This window comes from Lepidochelys olivacea (genome assembly GCF_965140295.1).
Source record: "Lepidochelys olivacea isolate rLepOli2 genome assembly, chromosome: 3".
Classification (NCBI taxonomy): Eukaryota; Metazoa; Chordata; order Testudines; family Cheloniidae; genus Lepidochelys; species Lepidochelys olivacea.
The window spans coordinates 130,791,338-130,805,156 of NC_140413.1; the positions used below are offsets into that span (position 1 = coordinate 130,791,338).

The 13,819-nt window shown below is 40.2% G+C and overlaps 1 protein-coding gene across 2 annotated transcripts in view; it reads left to right on the forward strand.

Moving 5' to 3' along the window:
* TTC13 (tetratricopeptide repeat domain 13) overlaps nucleotides 1-13,819 on the forward strand; it is a 97,425-nt gene that overhangs the window by 17,539 nt on the left and 66,067 nt on the right. For both annotated transcript variants that reach the window (XM_084622887.1, XM_084622888.1), the window contains exons 3-5: nucleotides 5,841-5,916; nucleotides 10,419-10,489; nucleotides 12,462-12,527. In XM_084622887.1, coding sequence (XP_084479013.1) covers nucleotides 5,841-5,916; nucleotides 10,419-10,489; nucleotides 12,462-12,527 — 213 coding nt within the window. The remainder of the gene's footprint in view (nucleotides 1-5,840; nucleotides 5,917-10,418; nucleotides 10,490-12,461; nucleotides 12,528-13,819) is intronic.

Consider the following 13,819-nt stretch of genomic DNA (forward strand, 5'->3'; position numbering starts at 1 on the left):
CCATAAACTTTCTGAAATCTAGAACAAAAAATATTAAAGAAATCAGTGCTGTTCTAACAGTTTCACTTTCCAGGGAACTGGATGGATATTGGATAAAGCACCTTATTTTCCCATATCCCAAGCAAATAAAAACAAGCTAATGATGGAACTAGTCAATAATATTTGAGATTATTAATTTGAGAGACCACCAAGTACTAATTTAACCATAAATTCCTTTAAGTCCAAAGGCCGAATGCTATTTTATACAATTGCTCTCAACATGTCTTACAGCCTAAAAATAAGCAATTATACCTAATATTGTAACATACTAATCACATGCTTATGAATACTTTATGTACAAACAGGCTATACCTAGGGAAAACCAAACTTAAGATAATGCTAATTCTTTAATTTCATACTTATTCTACAACCAATCTCTCTAATCCTGGACCCTGTTAATTTAAACTGCCCAGGAAAATTAAAACGGAAACACCATTCTATTATCACAGCTGGGAATTTTTTTCTGACTTCACTGATACAAACTCTGTATCCCAGCTCGTTGGTGTCATCACCAGCTCCTGTGATTTGCCCCTATTATCAACAGTCGTGCAAGGTCCTTTTGATTGAAATTTATTTTCCACTTGAAATCTTGAGCAGAATGCTAGTTCCAACAACATTTCATGTCAGATGTATGTTTGGTTCCTAGACATATGGTGAAAGGTGCATTATAAAGATGTGCAGTAGGGAGGAAGCAGGTCATGATTATTCATATCTTAATTTTAATAACAGATTTTATAAGATTAATCTACAGATGTGAACTACAAGATCTTGTATGATGGATTTTCTATGAACAAAACCTTTTAGTTCATTCACTAATACCTTTTAATTACCTTTGACACTTAGCCCTGCAAAGTATTCTTTTGTAAATGTACCTTAAACATAGTAGTGAAATCCAAAAATGATTACCAGGAGTTTGGATTTCTAACTGTATCAGGGTGTTTAGTATAGCTCTAATTTCCTAGTTGAGACAACAACTGAAATATTATTACACTTTATCCTGTTGTTCATTCCAATCTTGTATAACAAAGAAACCATGCCCCTCCCATCATATTTGAGGCATCAGATTCCAGAAACTGAAACAATAATACGGAGACTATATGAGAATTATGGCCTTTTTAATAAGAAATGCCAGTGTCAGTGAATAGGGAAATTATAATTAGGATTTATTGCATAGTAATAAAGAAACTGATATTCCTGTTGATAAAATCCCAATTAAATATCAGTCACTATTGATTTGCTTTCTCCCGAAGATTTTTTTTTTTTTTTAATCAAAGATAACAGGTATGTATTGGCATTTGAATAATGCTAACAGTTTCCGTAAAAGGTTTTTCTTCCAGCCAGTAGTATAGCTTTAGCATGTATTGGGCAGTGGCTTTCTTGTGCAGTTTAGGCAATGTTTGTTCTAGGGTGTGATCATTCCATTAGTAAGGCTAAGATTTAGTCACAGGTATTTTTAGTAAAAGTCATGGACAATTTACAGGCAGTAAACAAACATTCATGGCCCGTGACCTATCCATGACTTTTACTATATAAATATCCCTTATTAAAACTTAGTAGGTGCTGGAGCCCTGGGCACTGCTGCTCTGGGAGCCCCAGGACACTGCCGCTGTGGGGCCTCAGCTACCCCTGCTCCAATGTCCTGGGGACCACTGCTCAGATGCTCCCCAGGGCCGCCCCGGGACAGCTGCTCCGGTGCTTCCCCCAGGCTAGCCATGCGAGCAGCGACTGGTGCAGCTTGCCCCGAGAGTGCCCCCGGGACAGCTGCTCAGACCCTCCTCAGGGTTAGCTGCCTGAGCAGCGGCTGATGCAGCTGGCCCTGGGACAGCCCCCGGGACTGCTGCTCAGACCCTCCTCAGGGCCAGCCACCCAAGCAGTGGCTGAGGCAGCTGGCCCTGGGACAGCCCCCAGAACTGCTGCTCGGACCCTCCTCAAGGCTGCCCCTGGGACCGCTGCTCAGGTGCTCCCTAGGGCCAGCTGCCCTGAGCTGTCTGAGCAGTGGTCGGTGCTGTTGGCGGTACCACTGCTCGGGGGCTCCCTGGGGCTGCCCCCAGGACCGCTGCTCGGGCACTCCCTGGGACCAGCTGTCCCGGGACCGCCTGAGCAGCACCCGGTGCTGCTGGGCCCAGGGCTGCTCCAGCAGCACCTGGTGTGGCTTGCCCCGAGATCAGCCGCACTGGCCATTGCAGCTGCGAAAGTCACAGAGGTTGCGGAATGTCATAGAATCTGTGACTTCCACGACCTGCATGACAGAATTGCAGCCTTATCCATTAGTGCCCATTACTGAGATGTACTATAGAGTGAAACTTTTTAATGTAACAATTTTGTGCTTGTCTTGAAGGGGACAATGGCCTGTGATGGGATGTTAGGTGGGGTGGGATCTGAGTTATCCAGGAAAGAATTTTCTGTACTGTCTGGCTGGTGAATCTTGCCCATATGCTCAGGGTTTAGCTGATCGCCATATTTAGGGTCGGGAAGGAATTTTCCTCCATGGCAGATTGGAAGAGGCCCTGGAGGTTTTTCGCCTTCCTCTGTAGCATGGGACATGGGTCACTTGCTGGAGGATTCTCTGCTCCTTGAAGTCTCTAAACCACTATTTGAGGACTTCAATAGCTCAGACATAGGTGAGGTTTTTCGCAGGAGTGGGTGGGTGAGATTCTGTGGCCTGCGTTGTGCAGGAGGTCAGACTAGATGATCAAAATGGTCCCTTCTGACCTTAGTATCTATGAATCTGTAAGAACAAGGCTGAAACTTTTGGTGGGGAGGAGAAAAACAGGAATGAAGTTGAAGACATGGGTGAGGGAGGGACATCTAAAGCAAAAGAAGAAAACTGAAGTGAGAGAGGAATAAGGAAAACCAGACCTGTCTTTCGCTTGCTTCTTGACATAACTCACTTTTGGAAAGTCTTTCTCAAATGAGCTGTGTCATAAATATAAAGGGAACCTTTAAATCCCTCCTGGCCAGAGGAAAAACCCTTTCACCTGTAAAGGGTTAAGAAGCTAAGATAACCTCGCTGGCACCTGACCAAAATGACAAATGAGGAGACAAGATACTTTCAAAGCTGGAGGGCGGGGGGAAACACAGGGTTCTCTCTGTCTGTGTGATGCTTTTGCCGGGACCAGAGCAGGAATGCAGGTCAGAACTTCTGTAAAAAGTCAATAAGCAATCTAGTTAGATATGCATTAGATTCTGTTTTGTTTAAATGGCTGATAAAATAAGTTGTGCTGAATGGAATGTATACTCCTGTTTTTGTATCTTTTTGTAACTTATGGTTTTGCCTAGAGGGATTCTCTATGTTTTGAATCTGATTACCCTGTAAGGTATTTACCATCCTGATTTTACAGAGGCGATTCTTTTACTTTTTCTTCAATTAAAATTCTTCTTTTAAGAACCTGATTGCTTTTCATTGTTCTTAAGATTCAAGGGTTTGGGTCTGTGTTCACCTATGTAAATTGGTGAGGATTTTTATCAAGCCTTCCCCAGGAAAGGGGGTGTAGTGCTTGGGGGAATTTTGGAGGGGAAGATGTTTCCAAGTGGGCACTTCCCCTGTTGTTATTGTTAGACACTTTGGTGGTGTCAGCGTTTAACCTAAGCTGGTAAGAATAAGCTTAGGGGGTCTTTCATGCAGGTCCCCACATCTGTACCCTAGAGTTCAGAGTGGGGAAGGAACCTTGACAAGCTGTTATATTTAAATTCTTGAATGCATGCAGTCTGTGATACTTCCCTTAGAATAATTTAGATGAGCAGTAATCTAAATATGGGTAGCATTGACTTCAGTAGCAAAAATCTTTCACCCAACTTTGGTTAAATTCATCAGATTTTTTTTTTAATTGTAAGTTTTAAAATTTATTAATGTAAATGTGATTACAAATAAGTAAAACATTAATCTTGTGGTAATGTCCAAAGGCCCCAGTCAGGATCAGACTCCATTGTGCTAGGTGCTGTACAAGCATGCAGGACAGACCAAAAGAGTCGAACTGATCAAGAGCTTCAGGATTGTGTTCCCACTGTACAGTGGGATTTGCTTTTGGTACTAAAAATGTTGCCCACGTTTATTTGATTCTTTTAGAATTAATATGCCTTAAATTTCTCTCAGCCAAAGGTTTAGCTTCATTGACTTCAACAAGAAAAATTGGAGACAGTAGTACAAAGTCTTTTTGATTGGTTGTTCAGCTACAGCTACTTCTGTCTACAATTTTGCTCCTATAATCCACTCTAATGCCTTTGGTTGTTTTGTGTGGTGTTTACTGCACTGTATACTTACGTTGTGGCAAAACTTGGCAGATTTATCCTTGAAGTTCTGGCAACTGGCATAATGTGAGCATATCTTGATGCTGGGAAGAGTTGGGACTCCTTGGTGTATACAGTTTTTGTCAGCAGAGAGACAAAGACTTTTATAATAGACATTTAAAGATCGAAAATAGAGTTGGTAACTTTGGAGATCCATCTGTTTTGTTCATTTGATAGCAATTGTCTAGTTCTTTTTGAAAATGTAACCAATTATTACATGACAATGGACGTAATCCATCTCAAAATAAAGGATTCTGATATATCTGCAGCGAGATCCAACTCTGGGTCTATGTTGGAACAGTTCAGTCAGCAGTGTTCTGTCATTTACCATTTCTGTTTTCAAGGTGGCCAGACATGACCCGTTGACTAGACATATGTTGCTCTGAATGGTGTGCAAGGGATATAATATGTACAACTCCTAAATAATGAGGTAGCTGACATATTAATGAAGCTGTATAATAACTTCTATGATCTACATTTGGGGGAAAAAACATGGGACCAGATCCACAGCTGATGTAAATTGACTTAGCTGTTTGAACTCAGTTATGCCAGTTTAGTCCAGCAAGGATCTGGTACAGAATCTTTAGATCATTTGGAGCCCTCTTTCTTCTCTACAGCTTTGACAAAAAAGGAACTCAACCACTTAAAAATGTACTTGAATTAAATTAGTAAAGATTACTAGCCCAAACACCACATCCTTCATTTAAACTTGATCCATAAGAGGTATGTTTGCATCATGGTTTGAGAAAAGCATCTTTGTGACCCTAAACTGCAATGGGAGCTCTAGGCAAGACTCAAGGAGTCAGTGGGAGTTCTCTGTATGAATCAAAGGTGTTTATAATTGTTTGGATGTCTCCATGTACACTTCATTTTCATGTTATCATGTTCTGCAGATACATTTTCTGGACAGAGATTTTTCCAGGCAATTCTGCTTTTGTGGTCCCTACTTTCTCTATAATTCCAGTATATATGCTTTAATTGTAAAGGCATGCAGTAGTGAAGAGATTAACAATGCCAGATTTAAAAAAAAAACTTAATGAAACTTCTGTCTTTTATTATTGGGTCTATTTTCTTATGTATTTGTTTTATAGTCCTTCACTCTTCTCACTGGACAAAGGGTAAAACTTCCCTCCCACTATGTAATACATTGCTTAGGGACATTTCCATAATTCAAGTTAAAATGGGATGTATACTACAGTAAGAACATTGTTTTATATTTTTTGGTTGTCCTAGGTGTATATTCTTTCATCTGGTATGTTAAGTTGGCTGTAGTATCAGAGGATAGCAGTGACATCTGAAAAGCAGTTTATCCCCTCACGAAAGGTTAGGAATAAATGTTAGTGCCTTTCTTCAGTTTTGTTATATCATGCATTGTGCTTTAATACTAGTAGTTACTTTGATGTCAGATGTTCTTTTAAGGATTTAAGCCTTAAATTGTCCAATGCTAAATTCTGATTTTGTAGGATTTTTTTTTGCTATTGTCAGCTAAACGTTAAAACCATAATGTTTTACAGAGCCAAGCAAAGTCACTTGCGGAACAAAAACGATTCCCATTTGCCACTGATAATGACAACACAAATGAAGATTTGGGTAAGATAATTATATAATGTTTATTGGGGTGATTCTGGATGCCGCTCACAGGCACAAAGTTTTGATACTGTAAAATTATAGTTGGTAATTCTGATGGATGCTTTAGGATCACTTTTATCACTCCTTGAGCAATAAAATTTCAGCCTTTTGTTTTTAATTATGTGGAAAGAACATCATTTACCTTTTTTTCCCCATAGTACTTCTTTCTACTCTGCACAGTGGGACATTTCACCATTCATTTGGTCATGCAAATGTGAAGAAAATATTTTCCCAAACCCTGTTAAACACTCATGAACTCTTCCTACTCTCTCTTTCCTGTCATTGCTGATAACTGAAGATTTTCTGGATATTTGAGAGAAGCTTTCTGTCAGGTGAAATTGCTGCTCCATCGAGCTTGGAACTGCTGTTTTTCCTACCTTTTCCAAGTCTGAAAGGGGGGTGGAAGGTTCTTGTGGATTTCTTTCTCTGTGCACTTGTTGGCACACTAGAAGTGCACCTGGTGAAGTGCTGTGACGTTGTTCTACGGTCTTCTGCTTCTGTGCTGAGAGGCAGGTGTCTTCTAAACAGGTCTCTGAGGGAACCCTGTGCTGCTGAGGGGTTTTTTATTATTTATTTATTTTTAAAAATTGTTTGCCATTTTCTCTCTTGCTTCAGCTTGGTCTCTGTCTGGTAGGGGGAAAGTTCTTGGAAGAATTTTGAGGAAGGTTGGAGACTCCCTTATTCTAGCCGTAAATCTTCAGCCCCCTCCAGTGGTTCAGCATTTGCCACATGGGAGCCAGGTAGCAACATCAAAGGAACCCCATTCCTATGTTTGGCTCCAGGGCCTGTCACCCTACCTGCCCTACTCTTCTTTCAGATACATCTTTTCTGGAGCATGTTCTTAGGAGTTTCCTAGTTGTCTGGCATTTTTCTGAGCTTAGGTCCTTCTATTTGTGCTTCTCCTGCTCTAGTAAACCTTAGGGGAACAAATGTGAATTGTGTGGGGACTCCTCAAAGTGTGGCCTGCTCATATCGCCTACAACATTGTAGGCAGTGTCTTTTCACTGTTTTGCTCCTTGCCCCAATCCTTCTCTTTTCCATAAAACTAGTGTATTCAGTTATCAGTCTGCCCTTATGTTACCATAGTTTATTACCTTGGGAATGATTGTGATATCATATGACTGATGGCTAATGAAGTAGATTTAAGAATTTGGCAGAGAAGAAAGACAAATGAAGAAAATGCAAGGAGCCTCTCTAGCTGCCATTGGCTCTCTTTCACTCCTCATACTGCATCATTACTGTGTGCAGCCTCACCTCCTGACTGGTTCTCAAGAGGTGTATGCATAGTGAAGTTTTTTGTATGTATACAAAGACATATCCTTATATAGTATAAACAAACACTTCACTCTGCCCAGTGCAGACATGTTAATAGTGGTGCAGGTTGGGCTAGGCCCTCTCCTAAACCAATGTCCAGGACAAAATTAAGAACTGTCTCCCCACAATGACAGCACTGTCCACCTGGATGTGTATTTTTTCTTTCCTTTACATCAGCAATGGTTTGCAACAATGCCATCAGAATGTGTTTGCTTTGCAAAAGACAGGTTCACATGACGGAAAAACATTGCAATTCCTGTTAATTAGCACCTTTGTTGGCAATCTCAGCTGAGATGCCAAGGATTGAATAGGCTGAAGAATGGCTCTCTTGTCCCTAGAAATGATCCCTCCAAATCAGGGTTGGGAAATATTGGCATGTGAAAATCTGTACTCAATCTCTACCTGTTCTGTGGATAAATGGATCATTGTTCCCTAAGGTTATATATCCAGCATCTTTTCACAAACACTAAACTCACTGAAAAATATACTACATATTCTAAGTATTTCTGTCATGGTGCTAGATGAACATGTTAGAAAAACGAGTTTTGTGATGAATGTAGATAACCTTAACAAAACTATTGCTTTCATCTTGCTTACTAAAGAATTATTTAGAAAGTGAGAAGTAGCCTGAATTCCTACTGTCTTTTTCTGATAACTCCTCTGACAAACTTAGCTGGGCTGTCACCAAAAACAAATATTTTGACACCTCTTCACCAAGTACTGCATCCTAAAATAAACATAACATGTTGAGTTTCTACTAATAACTCTTCTGATGCTTGAAAAATAAAGCCTTGGTAACTCCTCTGAGCAATACAGTTGTCAAGGTAAACTAACAAAAAAAAAAGTTTGATAACTTTAGCTGTCTTAATATCTGCAGTTATAAGATGTTCTGAACAAACAAACTTGTATCTTAGGCTGCTACAGCCAAATTCTGCAATTCGATGGGCACATGCAGTTCCCATTATCTTCACTAGAAGTTGCATCTGTGTATCCAAGAGCAGATTTTGGCTCTTCAATAAAGTTTAAGAGCTTACTGCCAGACCTATTTAGAAGACCTACTAAAAGCGTTTTATCATAAATGTGTAAAATTTTCATCCCTGACACTTACAACGTAAATACTGCCATAGGTTGAGACTTTTCTCCAGTATAACTGTAAAAGGTAAGTTATCTAAACCGTTGTAAGAAGTATGGCAATCTTCTACAAAAAACATGTACCACTGCTGAGTAAACAAGTGAAAAAAACACAGTAGCCTCTCACGTGAAGTATTTTTTAAGTTAAGTATTTTCAGTTGAAATACTGTGGACTACTCTTTATACCAGACAGTAAGCTGTGGAGGGCAGATATGGCTTTTCAAAACGAAAAATAACATTGTCCAAATGCCCCAACATTATATAAGTGCAGAAGACAGGATTAGGAAAAGCCACAACAAAAGACCTCTACATTCTAACCTATCATCATCTGTCTCTCCCAGTGTTGACCTGTCTTGTCTATCTTCTAGACTCCAAGCTCCTTAGCACAGGATCTGTCTTTGTGTCTTATTCTGCACTGACCACATCAACACTTAATAATATGCAAAAATTAAACTAATCCATTGTAATAATGTCTACCATCTGAGGATTTCAAACTGTTCTATGATCACTAATATATTTAGCCTTACTGTCTTTTATGATATAGAGAACATTTTACACATAAGGAAACTGAAATAGGAAGGCTAGGTGCCTGATTTTCAGATGTTCTGAGCACCCACATCTACATTTGTGGAGCTGCAGGCACTCAGAACCTTTCAAAAATAATCCCTAAGTGACTTCCCTATTATACATAATAAACCTGTGACGGAGATGGAATAGAAACCAGGTCTACTGACTCCCTATACTGTGCTTTAACCACAATACCATCCTATTATTTATATTACTCACTCGCTTGCTGGAACATTAAGGTTTCAAAGTCAAGCGCTCTGAAGTTAGGAAATGACAAAATTAGGGTTACTTCAATCCTAGTCTCCTGGTTCCTTATCCCAGACTCTTTCCCTAACCCACAGGCAATCAATCATTTTTTGTGATGGTATAGAAAAGGTCCAGACGCTAGAGAAAGTAATACAAAAATAGATTATAATAAGTAAAAAAAAAAAAAATTTTTTTACAGTCTGTTCAAAAGCATCTGGCTGTTCTGATTTGGTCCCCATTCTGCCTGTTGAGTACTCCTGCCCTAACCAGTCCCAGTTCTCCTTCTGCACCCCAGTTTCTTGTCAGCTCATCTCCAATTCCCCTGGTGCTGGTTCCTAGTTCCAGTTTTTGTCCAGACAGTCCCAGTCTCTTCTGGCTCCTCATCTGATCTGTATTCCCCTCTCCCCCCATTTCCCTCACCGGCTCCCATCCTCCTTGCTCAGTCAGTACCAGCCTCCCTCTCTCTTACGCTCCAGCTATCCTTGCTCAGTTAGTCCTAGTTCCTCTTCTCTGCGCCCAACCTAGGGTTGCCAACCCTTCTGGATTGGCTGGGACTCTACCCGAATCTGCATCGATCTCCCGGTGGGTATTGAAAGCAATCCGGGAGATATTAATAGGCCGCTAAAAGTCCAGTGGCAGTGCAGCGGGGCTAAGGCAGGCTGCCTACCTGCCCTGGCTTTGTGCAGCTCCCAGAAGCAACCAGCATGTCCCTCTGGCTCCTAGGCTACTAGCTCTGCCTATAACTATGATAGCATCAAGTGGCTATATTTGGGATTGGGATCTCCTTGTGCTAAGTGATTTATAGTAAGATACTTAGCCCTGGTATACACTGGGGTGGGAGGATCAATCTAAGTTACACAACTTCAGCTACGTGAATAACATAGCTGAAGTCGACGTACTTAGATTGACTTACTGTGGTCTCTTCACCGCGGTGAGTCGACTGCTGCTGCTCCCCCGTCGACTCCGCCTGCACCTCTTGCGGTGATGGAGTACAGGAGTTGATGGGAGAGCGCTCGTGGGTCGATTTATCACGTCTAGACTAGACATGATAAATTGACCCCAGCTGGACCCGATCCGGGGGGGTAGTGTAGATATATCCTTAGTTTACATTTTGTTAAATGTGACCAAATTTTAGAATATTTGAAAAACTGACACATTATCTATGTTGTTTTTATTTTAATGTGTTTGTAATCTTGCTTTGCCAGCAATTGCCTACGTGTTGATTGGCAGCGGCCTATATGATGAAGCAATAAGACATTTTTCAACAATGCTACAGGTAACTGTTCGCTTGTTCTATTTTTGTAATTTTAAATGTAAAGATGATGAACCTTGAAATCAATCATTGAGGAAATAGATTTGTATAAAATACAGATTGTTATAAAATTCTAGCTTAGAACCATTATAGCATTTGAGGCTGACAAAGCAGATAAAATATTTAACTCTTAATAAATCCCAGGACTTAAATTGGAGAGATTCTGCTATCAGATGTGAAAATGAATACAATGGATAAATGTGGTTTTTAAAAAAATCTCATGATCCCAGTCTCCTAATAAACTACTAAAATATAAGCCAATTTATTTAACTGTTTTAGAAGGAATAGCTTCAAAAGAACAAAAACCATACCTCATTTTGCACAGTTCAGTCTCCTAAAAGTTCACTTGATTAGGACTTCGTACCGTATTAGATTGAGATTTTTTTTTACTACATATTGCCAGTAACTTACTGGCAGAATAACCTCATATGTGGCACTGGCATTATGGGAGCTCCACGTTGTTATAAACCAGACTCCATCCCAGGTTAATACTGGGTTGTCAGTTAAGAACTTGGCTGCTGTAATATTTAAGCAAAATTTTATTTATTCTCTAGTATAAATTTCTTTTCTGATTGGATGGCGTGGAATCCATATTATTTTATCATTCAGATTGTTTCATGGCAGGCTGACAATTTTTTAAAAAGGGTACCATAGCTTAGTCAAACTTGATTTATAAATATGTATCCTTATGGACAAGACGGTCTAATTGACTGAAGCATAGGCCTGCTTTTTAAGCCAATACAGATATAAAATACATCAGTGGTAGGCTATAAAATGCTATTTAAAAAGTTCTGCTTTGTAATGTAATAGCATCCTTCTATGTTTTTTAACTTTTTCTAATGGCATATGTGTTTATTTGTACACTGAGGGTATGTTTGCACTGCAGCTATGCCTCTGTAGTGTAGACAGTTTCCACATCAACAGAAGGGTTTCTTTCATCCATGTAGGTAATGCACCTCTCTGAGAGATGGTAGCTGAAGTTCTTTTGTCGACTGGGAGTTAGGTTGACCTAGCTGTGGTGCTCGGGGTTCAAAATTTTTCACATCCCTGAGTGACGTAGCTAGATCAACTTAATTTTTAGGTGTGGACTGGGCCACCTTGGGGAGGGGGCAGCTCCCACCCAGGGCAGTAGCAGGACCTGGCTGGCTCCATCCTTGGAGGAACCCGTGGCATGGATCAGCCCAGGGCTCCTTGCCTCCCTCCTCCTGCCCAGAGCCTCTTGCTCCTGCAGGCTCTAGAAGATCTAAAATATTGAACGCTGCAACTGACCAGGTATCCAGGGCAGCAGCTGGGAGAGCAAGCAGGGAGTCCCCAGCGATCAGGGAGGGGAGAAGGGGAAGACCACCAGGCTGTTGCCAGGGTGGGGCTGTGCTTCTTCCCGGCCCCTGCAACCACTGGGGACTCCGTGCACGCTCTCGTCTCCGTTGCCTGGCCTTGGGTTGGGCACTTGGCTGGCCACAGCCCTATACCCCCTACGGTGTGGGAACCTCTGAAATAGGAAAAAATTAGCACAAAAGTTACTTATGTGTAGATTTGCTGATGACTGCCCATGCCACATTTTAATATCCGGCATTTTTGCTATAGTTTTCATTTAAAAAAAACCTTTGTGGTTAGAATTATTTTTACCACGGGAAAAGGGGTTTCTCTTCACTCACTCTACTTAGATTTGGTGAAGAGATTTTGCTCATTTTCCAAGTAATTCCCCTGTAGGCAGAGATGAAACATGGACATTTTTAGCTCATAAATTGCAAGTTATGAGCTTGTGATGATGATGGGTTATAATAATCTCTCTTGTGTCTTTACCTGGAGACCATGACTGAGGCCTGTTTAATATTAACACTGAGCATTAAGTAAAAGTAAGCAGCTGAAGAAAGATACCTTCGATTCACTTTAATTTTTTTTAAAGATGGTTTTACGTGTGTTTTGCTCTGAATAGGAAGATCCAGAGCTGGTTAGTGCTATTTATGGACGAGGGATAGCATATGGGAAAAAAGGACTTCATGTGAGTATTTAATAATTTAAATGATTGTCAGACATACTTTCCTACAAACTGTAAGAGATTACAGGAACTATATCAACTAGAATTTATTAAACATATGTACAGTCCCAAAGGCTTTCAGCGTGTATTGTCATGCTATTAATGTTTTCTCTGAAACATCCTCTTCCTCTTATCTGAAGATGCTATATGACTGGGGACCATACCTGTCAGACATCAAAATCTTGGTGTGTGTGTGTGTGTGTGTGTGTGTGTGTGTGTATAATCTCATGAAGATCCCTAAAGACTGATAGGAAGTGGTAGAGGGGGACCAGCTACTTTGTTTAGCAAACATACAGTGAGATGCTCATGATGGCATTACTGTTTGGGCTGTTTCAAGCAGCTTCTATTTTGTACTCTTTGAATTGTCTTATTCATACTCTGTAGTGTTTGTTGCTACCCCTCCTCGTGGGGGGGGGGGGTCATCCCTAAATACATACCCCATTCTTGGATTCAAGTCTTCAGTGGCACTAACATGAATAATTTTTGTTTAACTAATAAGTATCTGAACTGTACTTTTGTTTAACACAATAGCACCTAATTGAACCATTTTCAAAGCCGTTTGTAATATAAAGATCAATAGGTAAAGACCAACACAATGATCCAGCGTTTGAAGAGTTGGATATTAATGATTTAAAAAAAATTAGTAAGGAAAAATGGATTTTAAAAAAATAGCCTTTTGTTTTATATAGTATAATTAAGCATCCAGATCCTGTCAGGAAGCTGCAGTTGGCTTTTAGAATTCTGACTTCCTCCAGTCCAGATTAATTGGATGACTCAGTGGAAAATCCCATTATGCAGAACCACTGTGTGCTAGAGAATGTTGACAGGTACTCACTTTCTGTGATCTTCATATTCATTTCTATCTCAGCAAAGAGTTCTCTGGTTCTCTGCACAGCTGATTTAAAAAAAAAAAAAAAGGTGGCTTCTGTGAGAAATATTTTGAAGTTTTTTTTTCTGACTTGATTCTAAAGATGGGCAAAAGGTTCAGGCAAAAGCTTGAGGTTACTTAAAATTCCTTCCCTTCCCCAAAACCCAAACAAGCAAATGAACCAACCAACAAAAACAAAACTCTTATCTCAAGTGGAGTTTCTCTAGCCCAAAACAACAGAAGAACCAAAGAAGCTATAAAGTCTAATGTGGACTTTGCCAATCTATTTAATGTGTAGTTACTCCAGTACTAGGATAATACATGGCAGTACTGCAAAACCTTTAGATAGGTAGGGGAAGTAGTGGGAATGCCACCATATTTTCTAACC